The sequence below is a fragment of the Temnothorax nylanderi genome, unplaced genomic scaffold (assembly GCF_030848795.1).
Source record: "Temnothorax nylanderi isolate EJ_2023f unplaced genomic scaffold, tnyl_v1.0 TNYL_tig0137_pilon, whole genome shotgun sequence".
Classification (NCBI taxonomy): domain Eukaryota; kingdom Metazoa; phylum Arthropoda; class Insecta; order Hymenoptera; family Formicidae; genus Temnothorax; species Temnothorax nylanderi.
In genome coordinates, this window is record NW_027249199.1 from 462,955 (window position 1) to 486,143 (window position 23,189).

A 23,189-nucleotide genomic window follows, 5' to 3' on the forward strand; every position below is an offset into this window, starting at 1 on the left:
TGGAAAATCGAGCACAACGTTTGCATTTCTTCCAGGAAGTCAGTCATCGCGGCACGAAAGGAACGTTCGTGGAAGAAGGTGAGAAGCGGGCGTGATTCCGGCGCACGAAAGAAGTATAAAATTGTATTTAGGGCAACTCTTATTACGCGCGTCGCGTCGATGGCGCTAAAGAGATTAATTGCACGGGTGCAATCGACAGATTATCGAGATTTACACATGTGCTGAAAAATCACCGAAAGAATCGATTAAGAATATATTGAGATGATAATTTAAGCAATTTTACATTGTTCTATCGAATTGTCTATTCGACTTGTCTTCTTATTCGATGCAAAACGCTATAATTTTATTTGTATAAAAAGACAATGTTCAGGACAGGTACAAGAAGCTCGACACATGCTTATTTTACCCTTTATTCTTTTTTGTTGACTTGCCGCCTTATTTTTGTATGAACCTGCCATAACGGATCCCGCCATTCCCGCCGTTTTGTTGCAAGAGCCGCGCTAATTTCTCACTGAAGTTAACGTTTTTACTACGGTTCGGGGGGTAAAAACAGTTTTGTTGAACGGCGAAGCGTAGAAAATGACGTGTGTTTTGGAATCCGGGGGAGAAACCCGGCGTCTATATTCCTTTGTATCCCATCACGCTTGCTGCTTAAAAACGTGACTCGAACCGGATTTCTAAATCCGTTCGACAACTGGCTATATTTAGAATCAAATGTCTTTTTCTCGGCATGACCGCGGCACAGCTTTTTTTTCTGCCTTTCTGACAGGGTCCTCATCTCGCCCGGCTTTATCTCGACGCCCGCTTGTTCGAACGAAAGGATAGGAGGTATCGAGACGCGGCGGCTTGTAAAAACCCGCTTACACGCACCGAAATGACTTTCGTCCCGTGAAAATTATTAATCCGTCGAGCCCATCATTCACTGCTAAAGAAAGATTCTCGAAAATTTCTCTTTCACTTCATGTAGCTGTTGTTAAATAGTGGGTGCAAAGTAAAATGATAACTTAATTATTCATTAACTTAATGTTTCTCCTACATATATTATTAGTAATGAATTTAGAGAGATTCTGTGCGAGATTCTTCGGGAATTGAAATAAACACCGAAGACGTGTTTTCCATATGATACCGTTAGGAGTACCGCGATTTTTAGTAACATTTTCTACCGTCTATGGGAAGCAGATAAACTTTTCACTTTGCGGTTTAACGATATCTCGATTATTCCGCGAATGGCAAAGATCTCGCGGCAGGTATTCAGATTATGCAAGCTCTGGAACAAGTGATCGGGCTCAACGGGCCGCGGCGAGCAATGAAGACAAAGAAGTTCAAGGCAAATTGAAAGTAGAAATGAGACTCCGTTACTACGTCGACCTGGAGCAGCGAATTGCATTTGTATAGGACTCCTTGTACATGTATCGGCGCGATTCCGCAGAAAACCGACACCACCGTGCCATTACGAGGCTATTATGAAATAAGAATATCGCTCGACAAAGACCAATAATTAAGCGCTAACTTGTGATTAATATATTGTTAATCACGAGTTGGTGCTTGATTATTCATTAATATAATTGTTAAAATAATAATTTTAATGTTAAAATAAGCATTCAAGAATCGTTTCAACATGGATAAATCCACATTTGTTCGTAAATGAATGTGCGAACGACAATCTTCGGAGCGCGAGTTCGGGTTTCAGAATACGGTCCGCAGAATGTGAGAAACGAGACGAATATCGGCGCTTTCTTCAGGCTCGACAAAACATTCTTGCCCGTTGAGCTGTGAACCTGCCTTCTCAGATAAATCGAGTCTCATGTCGGCATCGGTGTCGGCATCGAGCGATTACGAGCGTCGCACATCTTTTTGCATACACGCGACTTAGGAATTTTACCTAACCCTCGTAATGTTAGAATTCTTTAGCGAAGGGAAGGATCTCCCCTTCGAGGCAGGCACGTTCCCATTTTATGGGAAATAATGTATTCTACTCCGCCGGATTCTCCGTCACCAACATGTGAAAAAATATATTTCTTAATCTCTCTTTCTCAACCATATACGTGTGTGTGTTTAAAAGAATGCACTTGGAGTATTCAGGATATTTATAGAATGCACTTTTTGACTATCTTTCCGTTATAATCTTTATTTTGATGTCGCTAGAATTAATCGTTCAATTACGAACGATTAAGGAATCGAGGATTTTAATTGATCTTTATATGTTACAATATGTGATAAAACCTTATTTAATTAAAATTTCAAATAAACTTCAACAAAACTTTCTCGCAAGATATTTATTGCTGAAATTTCAAAAATCGCAAAGCAATGATAATATGAGTCTCTAATGAAGTCAGATGAATCATCTCGAGTTTCGATGAAGAGGTTAACAATTAATTCGTTAAATTCATACTGCCTGTACCGCGTAACGTCGCGTCGCGAGACATTATTCTAGGAACACGCGAAATTACAATCGTTTCATAACCGGGAAAGATTAATAAATTATCACGGTCGACCAATTAGAAAAATATAGTGCAACACGTTCGCGAACACGCTCCAAAGTGTATCACGAACCACGAATCGTGCATAGTCTAGCGCCAGCTTTAGATGAAAAAGAAAGAAAAAAAGAAAACGACGAAGTCGGGGCGGCGCGGCGAGTTAACGCGCGCGGATCGCGATGTTATTTGACGGTAACTTCATCATCGTCGTCGTTGTCGAGGGATCGTCGGCGGCAGACGCAGCACGGCACGCGGGAGGACCTTGAGGCCAACTGTCTCGCTTTGATAGCATCAGCAGTGTTTCGTGTAAACTAATTAATCGGCGCGGTGCTGAGCACGTCGTAAAATAAAGTCGTATATTATCTGTTCGCGCGATCGCCCGACTTTATCGCGAGTTATATTTCCGCGAGTCGCGGCGCCTGTAGCGGACGGAGCGAGCGGAGGAGCGCGGAACGATCTCCCCGGTCTCGGATACGTTATTCGCGATAAATTACGGCAATCCGCGATGCGATTCGGTCTCGATCGGGAAGAAGAACGAGCGACTGGAGGGAACGAGCGACAATACGAGGCGGCAACGTCGGGAGGGATCCTCGGATTTATTACGGCCCGGTCGGCGCTAAAGACCGGCGCGTGAGATAATAAAAGCGACGCGAGGCGGGAGAACGAAAATTTTAAACGAGAAGCGGCGACAGTAAAATCGCGTTTATCGTCCGCGTTCGCGCGTGATCCCGGTGGCAGAACGATCAGCTTAAAAGAGCGCGGTATAAAATCATTAAAATCCACAGGAAACTGGTTCGGCAAATCGTCCACTTCCGATATTTCGCCTCGCGCGCGCGCGGCCAATCGCGTGTCGAGTATTACCGCGCCGCGGCCGGTCGTTGCTCATTACTGAAAATAAGAAAAACGGCGGACAATCACAATCCCATAACGTGAAATGTCCAATGTATAATATAAACCGGCTAGTGCCGCGATATCGCCCTAATTATATGCCGGTTGCAACGCGTATTATTTCTATTTTTATCTCTGCATTCACGCGAGCTGCGAGCGCGCGCGAGTCAGCGTTAAAAAGTCTTCCATCTTTTTCAACATCATCGTATTCTGCCATTTACAAAATAGATACGATCTGATGGGGCAGAGGGGAGGGGGGGGGGGGAAAGAAACTCTGCTTAAGCGTGTAAATGCTACAATGACAAGAGAGTTTCGATATCTGGAGCACATTCTTGCAAGATCATAGGTTCGAAATGAATAATTATGCTAAAGAATGCAAGTAACAAGAACAATGTGGACTTTTTGATTTATTGACTCAGCTTGGGTAGGAACGGAGCAGGTTGATATGCTTAATGTAAGCAGTTAAGAGACCTCCTACTGTTACATTTGCCGTGAAATATGAGTACCATGGGCGAGATAAACTCAAGATAACTTCTCCTTAACAAGAATGTCCAGATATAAATGGTTCGAAGGACTCGAGCGAATTAAATATATGGATAAAAAAATAGGTAATAGATAATAACAACCTTGATTCTCAACGAATCAAGTGGTCTTTCGCTTTAATGTCCCTAATCGGCACAGCTACGAAGATACCTAATACCGGAACCAGTAGCGGTTCTAATAGGCAGAAAGATTCTTTAAGTTTACGATAGGGAACACATTGCTGATACGATAAGGAACATACTGCTCGCCAAACGCGCTTATTACCGAACGGCCTGCATAAGAGCCGTATAAAAGTTAATCGAGACTGTCAGGACGGCTGTGCGGCGCGCGGCGGCCGCTGGCTGCTGCTAATGCCAGCCGTCGCTGGAAACTGGAATCGATGAAAAATCAATGCAACTCCCTCAGACACGCTCTGATAGACTTCGACACTCGCAAAGTCTCTCGCAATTCGACGGCCGAGCTCGCGCTCGCGCCACGCTCGGCTCTCCTGCCAAGAGCGCTTTCGTTTCCTCCGGGGCGACAGACGGAGAGGTAACAATCCATGCGCGATAATTACACCGGCGAGCTCGGCGTAGCCGACCGATCAAATTGGAGGCGATAATAAGTGTGCGCCCCGCACGCGCGGTCCGCGCGCGATCGGTATCACCTCGCGGTTTTCGAATAGTTTTCCGCTCGAATTCCTGAAATTCTCGCCGCTATCGAATGTCCGAGAGACAGACAGAGATTACTCCATGCCGATGAAGTAATAATACAAGATACTTCTCCATCCTACGATCCTACGATCGCATGCAGTTTCGCGTCCGCGAGTGCGAGACGCGAGTGCGAAACAATTAGTGGTAATAGTGTCAAGGGAAAGATTGGCTTGATTCGTAACGTCGAATACGTAACGAAGACTCTGCCCGCCTTTGGCGAAAGTAAAAACGATCTTTCACCTCAGAAGCGATTCGCACAATTTGATTACGAAGTTGATTTTGGCCAATTCTAATTGGATCAAATGAATATATCTTCGTACTTTATTTTATATAACAATTTTATTTTCTCCGATTTTTTCATTATCTTATCTTGAATAAACATATCCACATTTATATATTCATTATACTTATTTATTTATTATATTTATTTACTTATCTATTATAAAATTTCATCTATTATACTACAATCATTTCGAATTTATAACTTGCGAATTATTTGGCGACTTGCGTGATTAACGGTGAGCACAGAATTTTTTTCGAGATTTTGTCCTCTGGATGACAATTTCGGGAAGTCTATAATTTCAATAAAAATGGATTATTTTCAACATCAGAAATTACGTGTGTCACCTCGGCTTTTCTCGGATGATTTTAGAAAGCAGGTGCGATTACGGAATAGAAGTTTGTCCCAGAAGAGCCTCCGTTCTTGAAGCGCATCTGCTTGCGCAGAGGAAAGCTGTCGCGCGTCCGACAGAGACGCGAGATACAGACTGCTCGCTCGGGTATTTTTGAGGCATTTCTGGCATTCGCGTGAACATTTGGCCGAGGCATGGCGCGAGCCACCATCGTGACATTCGTCGCGAATCTGGTCGCGTGCCGAACCTACCACAACGCGCTCGAAAGAATGCCAGTTTTTGCTATCGCGTTAGATGTGTCCTGAGGCAATCTAGTTATGTAATATAATTTCATGATAATCCAAAATTGACTGATAATGCCTAGTTAATATTATTGTAGTTATTTACGTTCATATATTAAATTAGTCAATATCTGATTACATTCAAAACATACAAATCTTATGTAACTGTGAAGCGAATTTCGAATTGTTTTTCACAATCAAATCGATCGTGTTTGAGAAACGCGTAAAATAATTTTTAGCGTTTTTGATCTCATTTAACAATTTTATATTCTCTTCTTATTTATTCGATTTTCTATGATATTAATATCTTTTATACATTTAATGTGTTTTTATTTAATTTGCATTTGGGTGGTGGGCGATTCGGTCCAATTTAATAAATATGCGCGATAAAAAGATGAACAATACGAACACACAGCATAGATCTCTCTCAGGCTACGATAACAGTTGCGGTATCGCTTAATTAGCGAGCTGATGAGCGCCACAAAGTCTCACCCGCCGTTCCTCTCGCTCTAATAAGTAATTCTGATAATTGCTCTAATATGCTCTAAACATCAAGGCGGCTCGTCTAATTTAGGTTGTCTCGTATTACACGAGTTCAAGTTAGCGAAGCACTTCGAAATCGTCGTCATGTGACAAGGAAAACGGAGATCACGATAAATAGGAAGTCACTATAGGTGCGCAGCGCATGACGATGCATACGGCGGTAGGATGAGGAATGCGGCCTGAATGCGCTTGCACTCTCATTGAGCGTTGATTCTTTGAGAAGAAGAATTTTATTTATTTTATACCGATGATAGGATGGTAATTGAAGTGCAGGCTTAGTTTAGATGCCTTGTGGATGACGATTTAAGAAGCGATAAACCACCTCTAATTTTTTCACCCTCAATTCCTGTCACTTCTAATACAAAAGATTGACTTTTAATCATAAATATATTCAATAGTTAAAATATTAATATTATTTTAATAATAGAAGGTAAAAGTATGTTTTATTGTAATATACAATGTTATATTACGTATTGTAAAATGTCATATTATTAATCGTCACATTATCATATTATCTATTCATTTCAACAATTTTACGTGAAAGAGAAATTAATAATAAAGAAAAACGATGGTGCGGTGTAATGTGTCTTGATATTCTGTAACGGCATTGAAAGGTCTTGATCATTTTATGCATCGCTGCTTGTATTATCCACCCCTTCGCAAGAACACGTATTGCTTTGGAAAAATTGTAAAATTCGCGGCAAATCTCACCTCATTAGCTATACGACACATTGTGTTAATTACGGCATTTATTCGCCGTAAAGTAACACCGTTCGGACCACCGTGGGATTCAGGGTCGTAATATCGGCGTTCATAATTCACCATGATACAGTGAACTCGCGCTCGCACTCGCGTGGAGAACGGCAAAAGTGGTGCGCGTTGTGAAACGTCGTTTCTTCGGCTTTTTCAAAAGCCGGACGTGGCCGGAGCGTTAATGGACACGCGCGTGCATTCACGCGGAAATTATGGAAATCGACGGTGACGATTTGCGAGGCGAGGCTCAACGGACGAGCGGAAACGGCGGGAAGGGCGGAAAGGAAGGGGTTGGATGGCAGGAGCTCGCCGGAGATTTAGGATGGAACGTGGGAATGACCATCTTCCTTCGCGCTGGTACTATTTTTCCATTTGCATTTTAGAAGCACTAGCGGACTTTCGTAAAGCCGGAAATTCGTCGGGAAGAGAAGAGAGAACAGTCTACCAGCATATTTTATGACGGATTCGAATGTAAATTATTTTCAAAATAAATTTAGAATGCATTTTTAAACTTACTTTAATTCATAAATATATGACTGGTACATCAATACGGGCCGGATAGTTTCCACATTTGAATATTGGAATATCTTCTGCATCGAGTAGTGTGATCTATTGCTCTAATCTGAGCTATAAAATCTAAGTAGATAACTGCTTTTCACCCGTCTGTTTGTAATAAAGCACAATGAGCGTGTCGCAAAGGCGTCAATATAATCGTGTCGGTGATACGACCCACTTCCGGTTGAGGAAGAGATACAAATCGCACACGAGCCGACGGACTTTGTGGTTACGATGTAATCGCAAAGACTTTTTACTCGGGGGTCAAATTTTTGACACGAACGTGCCAATTATAAGTTATCTTAATCATGTTTCTTTTCTGCTATTTATATCATTCCTATTTAAATATCTACTCGAATAATAAATGAAAATTATATCTGAGAAAATGCGATTAGAAAATATAAAACAGATTAATAAAGGAAATATAAACAGATCGTAATAAACGCGAGATTTCGAATTTTTAATTCTCTTTTTTACAAAATATAATACTCGTTTCTTTTTTATGGCGAAATCATGTATCGTTTTTTTTAGAAGCATCAATTATTATCTATGTTCTTTTTTACGTTTCTAAATCAAGCAATAAAAATAAAGTCTTAATTCATCGGGGACAATATTAGATACAATATACCTCCCGAAAGTTTAAAAAATTTTTATTTAGCTTAATCGGCGAAACCAAGAAGTACGACTTAAGGTTAAAATATAGTTAACAGCTATGGCTGGCGCCAAAATATAATCAGGGTGCTCCACAATACTGGAAAAACGTGCCAAATCGCACGATGGCGCGAACGAGATTACAGATGGGGAAGCTGACCACGCAGGAACGCGATTCTCGAGTCTCCTGCACTTTATCTCGCTCATCGAAGAGTAGCTGAATTTTCTGAACGAGACTGCGACGCGAGATACGTGCCAAGTACGTCAGAGAAAAAGACCTCGGATCTCGGATCCGGCCGTCCTCCTTTGATATATCAGCATCGAACGAAAAATTACTATAGATTATAAGAAAAAAAAACAAGTCGAAAATATGCCAGACGTTCATATGCGTCACAGTCTCTAAAGCATTCATCAGCTTTCCTTTTCGCATAAAAAGTCTCAGGATAAAAGTTATTTTTGAGCTTTGCGTAATTTTGGACCTTCAAATGGACGTGTCCATTCTTCCAACAATAGGTAACCTGCTCGAGGAGAGTTCTAGTGCTCTTTCACTTCGGGAAACACGTTCAAAGTCACGTAGAAGGCAAAAGGAAACTTTGTTCCTTCGTCAGCTCGATCAGAAAAGAAAATAATGGCCGTGAGAACAAACGTACTTCGTGGAACTATAATGGTGACCAAAGATTTTCTCTCGATGTGTGTGATCGGCCATAAAACGAAGAGCAATCTCTCTCTAATTGGACCGAAGATCGTTTTGCTTGCCGAGATGGCCACGCGAATCCTCGAATCGTTCCTTTTTGCGATGAATTTATCTCGAATTGCATGAGCGAAAGTGTTATCCCTAATTTAACGTAACGCTATAAAATCCAGCGTGCCGTCTATAAATCTTGCGTTTAATAGCCAAAACACGTAGAATTAAAATAACATGACGGACTATAATTTTTTATCGCAAGAATGGCAAGAACTCTTATGTAATTTCTTTTTCCTTTACTTTCAAAGTAGAGAACGACATCGGTCTTTCTGGTGTCCGCGATATTTGTTTCTCCGTCACGTAGGTCCGGTTCGCGTATCAAACGCAGCATCGTACCATCGTAGACGGTTTAATTTCGAGTCCACCTTGAGATCGGCGCGCCGCCGGACACCCCTCGGCTTTCAATAATCGTTTTTTACTCGGTCTCGTTAAGGCCGTCCAGAAAGGCTGGTCCCGGCGTTTTTTCCAGCAGCGGCGAGAACGAAGAAAATTCACGGCGAGACAGCCGGAGTGAGAAGCGAGAAGTGCGATCGGTATTTACTTTCGTGCTGCGCCGAGGAGGAATTATCGCAGGAATTCAGGGAGTGCCATGGTCAGGTAAAGAGGGTCAGCGAGGTGCGCGGAAAAAAAAACGGGAAGCCGCGATGCGCCACGTGATCGATGCAATTCCGACGCTGGCTTCGAACGTTGCGCGGTTTTTCGAATGCGACTTATGCGGCGTGAATATCCGATACTCGGTGGCTACACCTTGGTAAATAAGTGTACCGGCGGTTTTAGTGGCGAATTGAGACCTGCATCCGACTAGTGCGGAAAAAATAGAAGCGCAGAACGGATGTACTGAACGTATTAAATATCCCGATATAAGATGTTATTGTACCAAAATTTATACATTTATAAATTAAAAAAATATTTGTTATTATTTGTTAAAATATATATATTTTGTTATAAGAAAGTCTCCCACACCATAATGCAAAAGCATGAAAAATAAGCGAGGCAGAATATACATCTCAATGTTAAAAAGATGTTTGTAAAAAAAAAAGAAAGATGTACGAGCATACTGAAATTCACGGGTTGAGTCAAGTAGCTGATATATCGCCTAATCGAGTAAAAGCTTCCAGGCGAGGATCAAGACTGAATATAGTCTAGCACGATCGTTTATTTATGTCAAACTGTGTGCACGATACATTTATCAGGTATGATATATTTGTTCATAAACGTTATTCACGATTGGCGCAATATGTGTTTTGGCTGGATTTATTGCTTGAAGAACGCTTGAGCTCTTATAATATTTTTAAGAGGAATGATATTTTTCTGATATTCTTAGCGAAAGAAAAAAGGCTTTTACACATCGATCTTTACATACATGGATACATGTTTTTTTTTATTATACATAACTAATTGCGGAAAAAAATTTCTGTGTGATATCTCGTTTCAGATTCGAAATCCTCAAAAGATATTTATATCTATATGTATTAAGCGAGAGAGTGAGATTAATTAAATTTAACGTTACAATCGAACTTTGGATCACTTGCGTGAAATCAATTAATTGCATTTTGAAGGAGGATTAATTACAATTATTGTTTTTGTATTTGCATTCCATGATTAGATTTTAGATTATTTATTTAACGTACATGAAGCGTATGTTTTCTCATCGCAATTTATCCCAATTCAATCTCCATCATGTGGCCGTAAGCTCGCTCGTAATCGTTCGCTTCCAGATTTATTGCGTTCGTCGAACATCTGCTTCCTAAGCACCACTGTGGATCCGTTATAAATCAAAAACTTTTGCGCAACGTTTGATAACGAGAAGTGCTAACATAATCAGGAGCGCCAAGGACGAGGCTGCAAAGTAACACGCGTTCTGTTACACTCAATGTCGACCCCAATTTCGTCTCGAATCTACAGTTCATTTAGATGACATCGAATTACACTCATCTCATGTTGAATTAAACATCGTGGCTGCCTAGCGTCGAAATTTTTTTTTGTTGGCAAATAAAAGATTTCACATAATTCATGCGGAGGTAAGGGACAGACAAGTGTTCGCATACGGTTCGCATTCCCAGGTTCCGTTGTTTCCGTTTATCTCAATGCTGACACACGATTTCAATCAACCTTAACCATCATCTCTCGGCTATCGTAAATATTATTCTCAGATCCGCGGGGATGAGCTTCTTCTTCGATAACCTTCTCAGCGCGATGTCGAGTTATGCGCCCAACTGTCTGGAAAGTTTTTGGACGAGCTCCAAGATACCGGCGTGTTAAAAGAAGCTTCGGTTTCTACGTTTTGCCTCGTTCTCTCTTTCGGATAAAAGCAAAGATGCGAGCGTGCGAGTTTTCGGCAAGACCTACAGGTTGTCACGAAAATATTCGCTCTTTTAAACGACGGATATTTGTGCTCGTCGATAGATAGAAAACATTTTTAAATTATGTATAGCAAGTGTGTCCGTGATGTTTAGAAATTTTGGAGCAAGTGACAAGGTTCTTGTGTGCCTAAATATTATAAATATATTCTCTATGATGAAAAATACTGTAACATTGATATTATAATTAAATATTACTCTCCATTTCGCTATGGAATAATAATTATATAATATTACTGTACCCCAAGAGCAAATTCAATAAACATAAAATTATGATCGGAACGTAACACACTTAAGCTTTCATACATGAGTAAAAGCCCTTGGCGGTTATATTCTTGGAGCTTTCAAGAAGAGTCGTTCGGATGGTTTTGAAGTGTTCGCAAAGTGAACTCAGCCTGTATGGCCGAGGATTACCCTATAACCTAGGAGAGATAAAAATTTTGACGAGCCGTCAAGCTGATGGCAAGATGCTTTTTTCCGTTAAAAGCGCGATAGACGCGAACATAAATCGAGGCGATGACAGCAGAAGTTTCGATGAAATTTCTTGTGCAGCTCGAATAGACGTGCAATATGCTTCGGCATGCGTATAACAATGGCGGATCGAAATGTGAATCGCATTTTAAATTAAAAATTCATTTTATCCCTTTCTCAGAAAGCTGCAATTACTTTTACGATCACTGTACTTTCTTCGAAGGAGAGAGAGAAGGCGAGTCTCTAACTATAATCCGCTTTGCGGCATAATACTCATTCACGATGACTATATTTAAGACTTCCAATGAAAGCATCGTAGTCGTGAACGGAAGTTTAAGTAAACCGCGTGAATCGCGTCTATAAGTAAGTGCAAGCATTCCACCGTGGTTGTTTTAAATAATTACAGCCACGGTTTGATCTCTCTCGATCGCGATTTATCACCGCTCGTCATCCCGGAAAGCGCGTAGCCGGCGTCATTGTTTGTGCAAATTCTTGCAGGCGCGAGGGGAAAACGAGATGAGAGAAAGAAAGAGAGGGGGGAAAGAGAAAGACGGACCGTTACGCAAATCGCGATATTACATACCGCAATTATAACAGTCCGCCGACGCAGGAATTTGAAACATAACACGACATAACCGCGACACACGTAGTCGCGAGGAAGTGCGATATTATACGCATTATCGTACGCACTTTGCGCGTTCTCTGACCTCGACATTCTGAAATTACGAAGTAATAAAAAAACGACGTAACAGCTATGTAAGAGCGCAAGGATGAAAGCGTGAATGCCTCCCATCACGTGTATATAAAAGGAAAGATTGCATTTTATCGATTTTCTCTCCTTCTCTTTATTTTTTTATATAATTCTAATAACAATCTGCGGATAATGTAAATTAGAATTCTTTAATAAGTCGAATTTATTATTTATTTATTTATACCCAATTTATTTATTTATTTATTTATTTATACCCAAATTTATTTATTTATACCCAAAATTAACGTTAAAACATTTTCAATTTATTTCTAAATTCGCATTTATATTATAAAATTTAACGCCATCATCCATTTCTAAATGCGTTCTGTGAAAAGCGGGTCTCATGCGCAGGATCGATCAGAGATAATTCAATTAGACGAGCTGTCGGTCTTGCCGATCGTATCTGGTATTCCGACTAACTGGTTTAGATGACGAATTGACCCGATTGTTAACCCTATAGTCTTGCGCGAGAAGCTCAGTTCTTCTGTTGCAACTCGCGCAATGGCCTTTGACCTAATACGAAGGTTTAGGACGATTTGCGTTCTTCTTCGAAGTGCAAATTGAGTATGGTCCATACCGGTCATACCACTACGGTCGTTGCTCCGAAATATTTTAAGTGATTTGTCGTCCGGCAAAGTCAATCTAATCGCGCCATCAACTGTATGATTAAATCGCGTCTTGGAATCTACATAAAATCTCGAATCTCATTCTACCGAGAACATTTCATTTTTCGACGTAATCTGGTCCTTTTATTACGCGCGATAGATATCGTCGGGATTTGTGAGCAACCCGTGGCAACGGTAGAACGATCTCGCGAGAGAGAAGGACCGAGGGGAAAAAGAAATGGTATTGCGGTTTCCTGGACGACCTTAAGACCGATTTTAGAATGCCCTTTGGGGAGGCTCGTCGAGCGTGGCGAGGCGTCGCTCTTCCTCGACGCTCCACCGACGCGATTTATGCCGAAGCTCCCCAAGGTCGCGAAAAAATTTCGTGCTCTTTCATCTGAAGGTAGCCTCGTTGGCTTCTCGCCTCGTGAGAGAATCTTTCTCTTCTAACCGCGTATTTCCCTGAAATTCTCGCTGCACGAGAAAACGATGGCCTCTACTCACATTTCAAGAAACGTAATTTAAAAACACATTCAATATAAAATTCAAGAAATTGAGAAGAATTATGAATCTTATTGTTAGAGTTTATTTTGATAAATTTATATAGGACATTTGATGTAGGAAATTTTAATGACGGACTCTTGTCGCGATCGGTCGGGATTCACTTCTGATTTGGTGAATCATATCCTAGGGTGGCTCGAGAAAAATTCAAGGGCGATGATCCCACGTGGAATCGAGATAAGCATCCGCTCGGATTTACGAACACTTTTCGGTTCTGCCGCGCGGGTTCGATCACGTGAGGACACGAGCCGGGCCGTCGAAGCCCGTCGCGCGGGTTGTGAAACAGTGTCAGTGACCGACAGCCTAAGGCTACCAGACCGCCTTGCACAGAGAGCATCGTCTCAAAATGATTTAAGTATCGTTCACACCGAGGAAAAAAAAGCGATAAGTCCCCGAGCGCCGACATTTATGCCGGTTTCGACGCGGAGCCGTATATATCGGTGCTTGAACTACGTGCCGTCGAAAACCACCGCGTCGATGCCTGAAACTCGACTCGCTTTTACTTCGGCGTGTCTTATCGATTCATCCCGTGTCGTTCCCTGCGCGCTATATCGATTGCATAAATACATAGGTACCTTATGTATCGCCTTTGCGTGAACAGAATGCCCATTTCTTGCTTTCGTCCTTTCTTTCGTCGCGTCGTCACGTCCTGAAGAAAATATTCTTATCCAATTGTAACCACGTTGATAGAACCGTACAGACCATTCGCGAGTTACATGCAAATTCGAGGACGTGTTAACGTGATAATAAGGAGGAGGAGAGAAGATGAGGCACATTTAGCTACCGTTCGAGACTTGGTCTTCGCATAAATACCCGAATAAAGCTGAATCGAAGCCTCGCGCGCTCCGTCTGAAGCATGTAGAATCGATCCGATTAGAATGGTCATCGCGGGCCGCGGTTGCGGACGATCCGTTACAATCCGTCGCTGTAACGCGATCGACCGCGTCGATCTCGATACCGATACGGTGCCGAGATTCGTCCGCCAACGGCGCCGCGGCGGTCGCTGGCCCTGAGAAAGCCCCATCCCTCTGGCGACGATCACCTTCAATGTGGGTTCGATACTGACTCACACACGCCGCCTGGCCCACTTACGCACCATCGCGACAACGCGTGCGTGGTTGGCGTTCGTTGCCGATGATCGCGCGCTTTTCCACAATCTCGTGCTAAGCTCGACGAAACTCGAGCTCCGTAGCTCTAATCTCATTTTCTAAAGAGGGAGGATCTGTGCAGTCAGCGTTACAGCTGGCTCTCTGAACTGCCGCTTCAACAGTGGCCAGTTTAACGGACTTCCCGAGTAATCTTACTAACAGTAGGCACTCTTTAGTCCAATGCGGGCATTGCAGATTCAGTCCTGAATAGACGCATTTTCTACCGTCTGCATCATCACTTCGCGAAGGAAGTTACTCGGTCGCTTCCTGCCGGCCCGCTCGAGTCGAGGCACGAAGACAAAAGGAAGACGGGCCGCCTCTACCGGGCGAATGAGCGACAACGTCATCCGTTTCGCGGGAACTCTCCTGGCCGTACCCGTGGGAACCGTTACACGCGGGAAACCGCGTGTAAACGACAGAAAATGTTCTCCCGTTAATCACCGCGCCAGATGGTGCGCGTGCACCGCGCGCACGCCCCTATAATTAAGCACGTCTAATTGATTTCGCCTCGCGTCGAATATGGAATGAAAACGTGTGACGGGTGACTTCGCACGAGCGGGAGGACCAAATCGTCCGTGTAAACGCGCCGGCGAATTACTTCGGTGCCTGGTCGACCGTAAACTTTGCCCAGACTCCCCTCAGATGGCTCAGATCGGTGTCGAAAAGAAGGGTTTCGTCGCAGCGTCTCACTGGAAATTTGACCAACTCGTTGGAAAAGATGGACGCTAAATATTATTTATTAATATGCATAATCGCGCCGATCTTGATATAGTGAATCTCAAAACAAACGAAGACAAACATAATTGTGTCATAATTGTTACAAAGCAGACTAAAGGAATAAAAATACGAAGTAAAGTTTGGATGCTAATTGTAAGATTTATTCCTGAGCGCGTTGGTCCTTAAAATTTTAGGAATTTTAAGGACCAACGTGCTCTTTTATCTCATTTGTTAGAGAGAGAGATTGTATATATATGTCCTAGCACATAAGTATATTCATATATATAGAAGCGCGCGGCGCAGTCGGCATTGTTCGGGGGACGTCGGTCACGTGAGCCGACCGTGACTCGGTTGCGATGCGAGCCCGGACAAAGTGAGGCTGTAGGCGCATGCGCGGGCCTAACATGCTCGATCTCGTCGCAGCGCGAACGGCCATTCGTTACCGAAACGTGGATCGAGTCGCACGTGTATACGATCAGTACGTAAAAAGGATGTTGCATCATCCAAGAGATTTGTTAATCACTTCATCGAAAGGGACATTGATTCATCCCGCATCCGAACGAGAAGTTCCACGAAGCACGAGAGCTGGCCGCTCAGTTAATTACACGAAGGAAGGAGGGCCAGTATTCCAGTATATTTCTAAAGAAGGAAGGACGACTACTGCCGTTACTGTTTCGAGCATTCCCTCGTAGCTAATTATTATCAACATTAATAAGAGGGATTCAATTACGGCGCAAGCCAGTCACGCCATCCTTTCAAGGATGTGCCTATCCAGAAGCGACGATTCTGCTGTTTGTGAGGTAAACCAAGAAATCTATCGATGTTTTGCTAGTTGAACAGAGCCTTAGGTAACGTTCGTTACAGTCGGCTTGTATTCAATCTCTCTTTACAGAGGCCACTAAATTGGTTACCTCAAGGAAGGTCAACTTTCGGAAAGAAAGTCCTTCTTATGATAACAAACCTTTCTGGTTTTATTACGAAAAGCTGAGCTCAGTACAAAATACCTTTTCATTTAATTGATTGCAATCAAACAAGTTTGTCAATTTCATTACGATTCATTTTGATAGTTCGAGAAACACGATTCTTGTGAAAAGAGCACATAGATGTAAAAGAAACTCTGTATTCTATGTTCATATACGTTAAGTTATTCTTAAACATATTAAGGATTTGTCACGACTATCTATTACGTTGTAAAGATAACAATCGTTACGGTGGTGATCTTGTTTACCATCTCTAGCTTAGAATTATTGAGTCATAATTTCCAACGCTGGAAACTGAATATTTCATACTTTACCTTTGATTTAATTTACTGTCTGATATTTAGTATGTATTCTGTGGGTGATAATTTCAGATGAATGATCCTTTTCATGATATACTTTTCTATGAATATTTATAGTAACCATTTCATGGTACATTTAAAGGTTTACATGCTTGGATAAGTCTTCTTATAATGACTTAACGTTAAAAGATGAAAACGAACAGAACCCTGAAGTGTTCTTAAGAAATACTACCACATTGAAATCAGATAAAGAAAGGGATTATTCACCAACTAATATTTATATTCTTTTCATGTATCTATTGCGTCACTGATTTATTGTGTATATGTACATATGTTTTTATCTACTGAAACAAATATTATCTAGCTTATAAGAGAAAATATATGCAACCTCTCTCGAACAAAATAGATCTAAAATTAATGTGCCGTTCCCTCCTTAAGATCAATAATTCTTTTGTTTAACTGAAGTTACACAATCCAACATATTTCTAACATTTTGGTCCTTCGAGCCGGATCAGTCATTCCGGATCAGTCGCTTTGGATTTGTAATCTTTTCAACTTTTCAAGTTTAGTATACAGATTCGAATAAAGATCGTGGTTAGAGACAATTTCAAAGGTTGAATCCTGTTGTCATTCTACAATACCCTAGAAGGGGAGCGACACATTAACGTTCATGTACAAATAGAAGCACGTGAAGGACATTCCGCTTGAGTCGTTGCGAACTTGAAAATAACAAGGAAATCTTTTCTATTACTGTAGAAACAGAACGATATTCAGATATTATATTTTTTCGAATTAATATTGGATTTATTATCTCGTTCGGTTTAATACGTTTATAGTATTTATTCCTTCATTCATAATGAATTCGATAATCGATCATATACATCAACAACTCGCATTGAGTAATTTCATGGCTAACGCCTGCGATAATTTTGTCAGAATGGAAAGGTCAGGAATGGCGAGAAGAAGTGTAGACGCTAATCTTTTATATCTCAAAGGGAAATGGGATAGGTTTCAACAGAATCACGATGTTATTATACTCGCTATCACTAAACTTGCACGTGAAGACAAGATATTAATTCAGTCGCATTCCTACTTTACTGACGAAATATTCCCTGAAACAAGAACATGTTATTTAGCGTCGGTTGAAAAAGTAAAAGCCGGTATTTATTCGGAAACACAGAGGTCGCTAGAACCTTCATCAATTCGGTCGATGATTGATGAAAATCCCGTGACTAACGTGGTGCTTCCTTCGGCTCATTCGGTTGAAAGTGAGACTCACATGAATGATAGTGTTCATAATCCATATGCGCGTCTCCCTCGAATCGAAATTCCCAAATTCGACGGGACGCCTTCCGAATGGCTTAACTATAAGGATTTGTTCGCGTCACTTGTATTAAAACAGAAAAATTTATCATCCGTCGAAAAGCTACAATATTTGAAAACTAGTCTGATTGATTCTGCTGCTCATTATATTAAAAATACGTCTCTTACAGAGGAGAATTTTACAAAAACGTGGGAAGCTTTGTTGACGCGTTATGATAATCCTAGACTTCAACTTAACACTGCCTTACGATCTCTCATTCGTTTAAAGCCAATGACGAAAGAAGTAGCCAGCGAATTAGAACTAATACACACTACTGTCATTCAAATCCACCGAACATTAGAAACGTTACAGCGCCCAATGGGTGGGTGTGAGGACTTTCTCATATTTTTGACGGTCGAGAAATTAGACCCTGACACGGTCAAAGCTTGGGATTATAAACTGGGTTCGTCGAAGATCCCTCCCACGTGGGACGAGTTTGACGAATTTTTAATGACACGTCTTTTCTCTCTTCAATCTTATGAAAGATCTAGAACAGGCTTGTGAAGATCATTTTCTTTCCACTCATTTGAGGGATGAAACGGGTAGATACGTGGTAAGACTGCCTTTTAAAGGTTCACCCGAAGAACTTGGCAATTCGAAAATTAAAGCCGAAAGGATGATGCGTAGTCTAGCTAGTAAATTTGAAAAGGACTCCAATCACGCGGCTCTTTATAGGAAATTCATGCACGAATATAAGCAACTCAATCATATGGAGAGAATTTCAGACTCAACGCCTGAGCCGTCTTCTGCATATTACCTTACACATCATGGCGTATTAAGGGAACAAAGCTTGACAACTAAATTACGAGTAGTTTTCAATGGGTCGTGTCCCACTTCTAACGGGATATCGCTGAATGACTTACTGCACACGGGTGCTAAGCTTCAAACCGATCTTTTTGACGTTCTTTTGTGGTTTAGATTCTACCTTTACGCTTTCACTGCGGACATTGAGAAAATGTTCCGTCAGATTAAAGTAAATTCAGCAGATTGGGATTACCAACGCATATTTTGGTTAGACGAATTAGGTAAAATAATTATCTTTGTCCTTATCACGGTTACGTATGGATTAGCATGTGCTCCTTTCTTAGCTCTTCGAGCTCTTGTTCAGTTGGTGTTAGATGAAGGACAGCGTTTCCCTCTTGCTAAATCTATCATGGAAAAAGGTAGATATGTCGATGAATTCCATGGAGGAGCTAATTCAATAATAAAAGCTAAACAGAGAGTTGCACAGTTAGACGCGCTCCTAATGGCGGGCGGATTTATTTTGAAAAAATGGGTTAGCAATAATCCGGCTATTCTTGAAGATATCCCGCCGGATAGGAAGATCACTTTTCTTCAAAACGATCAGGACAAGTTAGTTAACGTTCTCGGATTGACTTGGGACATCAATACCGATACTTTTCACGTCTCATTAGAACCTTCGATTGTAGGATCGATAACAAAACGTACTGTTCTTTCTGCTGTAGCTAGGTTTTTCGATCCTCTCGGGTTCTTGTCACCAATTACCGTAGCTGGCAAAATATTTATCCAAGAGTTATGGTTATCTAAGTTGGATTGGGATGAAGATCTACCCGATAACTTAGCTAAAAAATGGATTACCTTTACAAATCAATTAAAGGATATGCCCAAATTTGAAATTCCCCGCTGGATAGGGTTAAAATCAGACGCTCAGCTCGAGATCTACGGTTTCAGTGATGCGTCTCAGAAAGCCATGGCTGCTGTTGTATTCTTGCGTTCTGTATTCATTAATGGTGAGATTAGGATTAGTTTCATTGCTTCCAAAACAAAGGTAGCTCCTATGAAAAAGCTCACTATTCCCCGTCTTGAGTTAAACGCTGCAGTCTTGTTGGTAAAACTTGTTTGTCATTTACTTAAAGTTATGAATCTGAAACAGGTATTCATCTTTCTCGGAATAGATTCGGAAGTTGCAAAAAAATGGATAGAAGGTCATCCTTCTAAGTGGAAGGACTTCGTCCAGAACAGGGTTAGTTTCATACAACAGGCTTTACCTCAGGCAATATGGAGGTTTGTTCCAGGTAATGAGAACCCTGCCGACTTAGCTACTAGAGGCTTAACTCCTTTGCAGTTATCAGAATCGAAGGAATGGTGGCAAGGCCCTCAGTGGCTGTCTTTGAATCCAGTCATGTGGCCAGAAGAGTCACACACAATATCACCCGATGAGAATATGGAGGAGAGAATTCGTCTTGTATCCACCGTTCTTAAATCCGAGGTTCCCCAGTTATGGGATCTTCTTTTTAAATTTTCAAATCTCACAAAATTACTTAGAATCACCGCGCTATGTCGTAAATTTATTTTTAAGTTAAAGGGTATCAAGAAATTAGAGTTAACCACTTTTCTTACTGTCAGTGAAATAGAAGCCGAGCGTCGGTTTTGGGTCAAGTCAATTCAGAATGCGTCATTCTCATCAGAAATTAAAGTTCTACAAAAGGGACAATCACTTCCTAAATCAAATTCATTAGCCATCCTTACTCCTTACCTTGACTCAGATGGGCTTTTACGAGTAGGTGGTAGACTACAACACTCTCAATTGCCGGATAACTCTAAACATCCTCTTATTTTGCCTAAGACTTCTGCTTTTACCACTTTAGTGATAGCTGACGCACACTCTCGCACGTTACACGGAGGTACACAGATTACGTTGTCGTTTATACGTCAGAACTATTGGATAGTAGGAGGTCGACAGGCTGTAAAATCATTTATTTTGAAATGCGTAAAGTGCGCTAGATATAGGCAACAGCGTGCTCAACAACTTATGGGTCAGTTACCTAGTGAGAGAATAACTCCATCTCGCCCTTTTCTTCACACAGGGGTGGACTATGCTGGTCCTTTCACAGTCAAAACTTGGAACGGACGAAACGCTAAAACCTATAAGGGTTACATTTGTCTGTTTGTTTGTTTTCCTACTTCAGCCATTCACTTAGAGTTTGTGACAGCTTACACTTCTGATGCCTTTATTGCCGCGTTTAGAAGGTTTACAGCCAGAAGAGGTATATGTGCTACATTGACAAGCGATTGTGGAACTAATTTCCAAGGGGCGGATAAAGAACTTAGAAGCCTTTTTTCTGCTGCGTCTACTGAATGGAAACAAATTTCCGATTGTTTAATAAATGACGGTACGCAATGGAAATTTAACCCTCCTTCCGCTCCGCACTTCGGTGGCAAATGGGAAGCAGGAGTTCGATCAGTAAAACACCATTTAAAGAGAACCATAGGAGATTCATTGTTAACCTATGAAGAGATGTCTACTCTCCTTGCTCAGATCGAAGCTATTCTAAACTCGCGTCCATTGTGTCGATTAACTGATGATCCTGATGACCTGTCAGTCTTAACACCAGGACATTTTCTTATAGGACACTCGCTCTGTACCATTCCTGAACCATCTTTATCGATAATACAAGCTTCGCGTCTAAGCAGATGGCAACTTTTACAGCAAAAGCTAGAAAGTTTTTGGTCACTTTGGTCCAAAGAATACTTACAAAGACAATTATCTATTTACAAGTGGAATAAAGTCAATCCTTCGATAACTGAAGGTACTGTAGTTCTTTTAGTAGATGAACGATACCCACCCTCAAAGTGGCCATTGGGTCGTATCACTAAAACGCATCCAGGTAAAGATGGTCACGTTCGTGTAGTCACAGTTCGTACTCAAGCATCGACTTATCAAAGACCAATTACTAAAATCTGTCCTCTTCCGGTTCAAACGGAATCATTCTGAATTATTCGTTAATCAGGTTAACGAAGGCGGGCGGAAAATGTTAGAGAGAGAGATTGTATATATATGTCCTAGCACATAAGTATATTCATATATATAGAAGCGCGCGGCGCAGTCGGCATTGTTCGGGGGACGTCGGTCACGTGAGCCGACCGTGACTCGGTTGCGATGCGAGCCCGGACAAAGTGAGGCTGTAGGCGCATGCGCGGGCCTAACATGCTCGATCTCGTCGCAGCGCGAACGGCCATTCGTTACCGAAACGTGGATCGAGTCGCACGTGTATACGATCAGTCCGTAAAAAGGATGTTGCATCATCCAAGAGATTTGTTAATCACTTCATCGAAAGGGACATTGATTTATCCTGCATCCGAACGAGAAGTTCCACGAAGCACGAGAGCTGGCCGCTCAGTTAATTACACGAAGGAAGGAGGGCCAGTATTCCAGTATATTTCTAAAGAAGGAAGGACGACTACTGCCGTTACTGTTTCGAGCATTCCCTCGTAGCTAATTATTATCAACATTAATAAGAGGGATTCAATTACGGCGCAAGCCAGTCACGCCATCCTTTCAAGGATGTGCCTATCCAGAAGCGACGATTCTGCTGTTTGTGAGGTAAACCAAGAAATCTATCGATGTTTTGCTAGTTGAACAGAGCCTTAGGTAACGTTCGTTACAGTCGGCTTGTATTCAATCTCTCTTTACAGAGGCCACTAAATTGGTTACCTCAAGGAAGGTCAACTTTCGGAAAGAAAGTCCTTCTTATGATAACAAACCTTGCTGGTTTTATTACGAAAAGCTGAGCTCAGTACAAAATACCTTTTCATTTAATTGATTGCAATCAAACAAGTTTGTCAATTTCATTACGATTCATTTTGATAGTTCGAGAAACACGATTCTTGTGAAAAGTGCACATAAATGTAAAAGAAACTCTGTATTCTATGTTCATATACGTTAAGTTATTCTTAAACATATTAAGGATTTGTCACGACTATCTATTACGTTGTAAAGATAACAATCGTTACGGTGGTGATCTTGTTTACCATCTCTAGCTTAGAATTATTGAGTCATAATTTCCAACGCTGGAAACTGAATATTTCATACTTTACCTTTGATTTAATTTACTGTCTGATATTTAGTATGTATTCTGTGGGTGATAATTTCAGATGAATGATCCTTTTCATGATATACTTTTCTATGAATATTTATAGTAACCATTTCATGGTACATTTAAAGGTTTACATGCTTGGATAAGTCTTCTTATAATGACTTAACGTTAAAAGATGAAAACGAACAGAACCCTGAAGTGTTCTTAAGTAATACTACCACATTGAAATCAGATAAAGAAAGGGATTATTCACCAACTAATATTTATGTTCTTTTAATGTATCTATTGCGTCACTGATTTATTGTGTGTATGTACATATGATTTTGTCTTCTGAAA

At 41.3% G+C, this 23,189-nt stretch overlaps 1 protein-coding gene across 2 annotated transcripts; it reads left to right on the top strand.

Moving 5' to 3' along the window:
• Nucleotides 1-15,597: 15,597 nt before the first annotated feature.
• On the top strand, nucleotides 15,598-23,180 carry LOC139777078 (uncharacterized). 2 transcript variants are annotated; one of them, XR_011719256.1, is made up of 2 exons: nucleotides 15,598-22,360; nucleotides 22,453-23,180. XR_011719256.1 is itself a non-coding variant. In XM_071714273.1 (2 exons), exon 2 carries the CDS (start codon nucleotides 18,494-18,496, stop codon nucleotides 21,749-21,751), a length of 3,258 nt encoding a protein of 1,085 aa, XP_071570374.1. In that variant the 5' UTR covers nucleotides 15,598-16,173; nucleotides 16,266-18,493; the 3' UTR covers nucleotides 21,752-23,180. The 2 variants fall into 2 exon arrangements, 1 of the variants encoding a protein (XP_071570374.1); XM_071714273.1 differs by having other exon boundaries at nucleotides 15,598-16,173; nucleotides 16,266-23,180.
• Nucleotides 23,181-23,189: the final 9 nt, after the last annotated feature.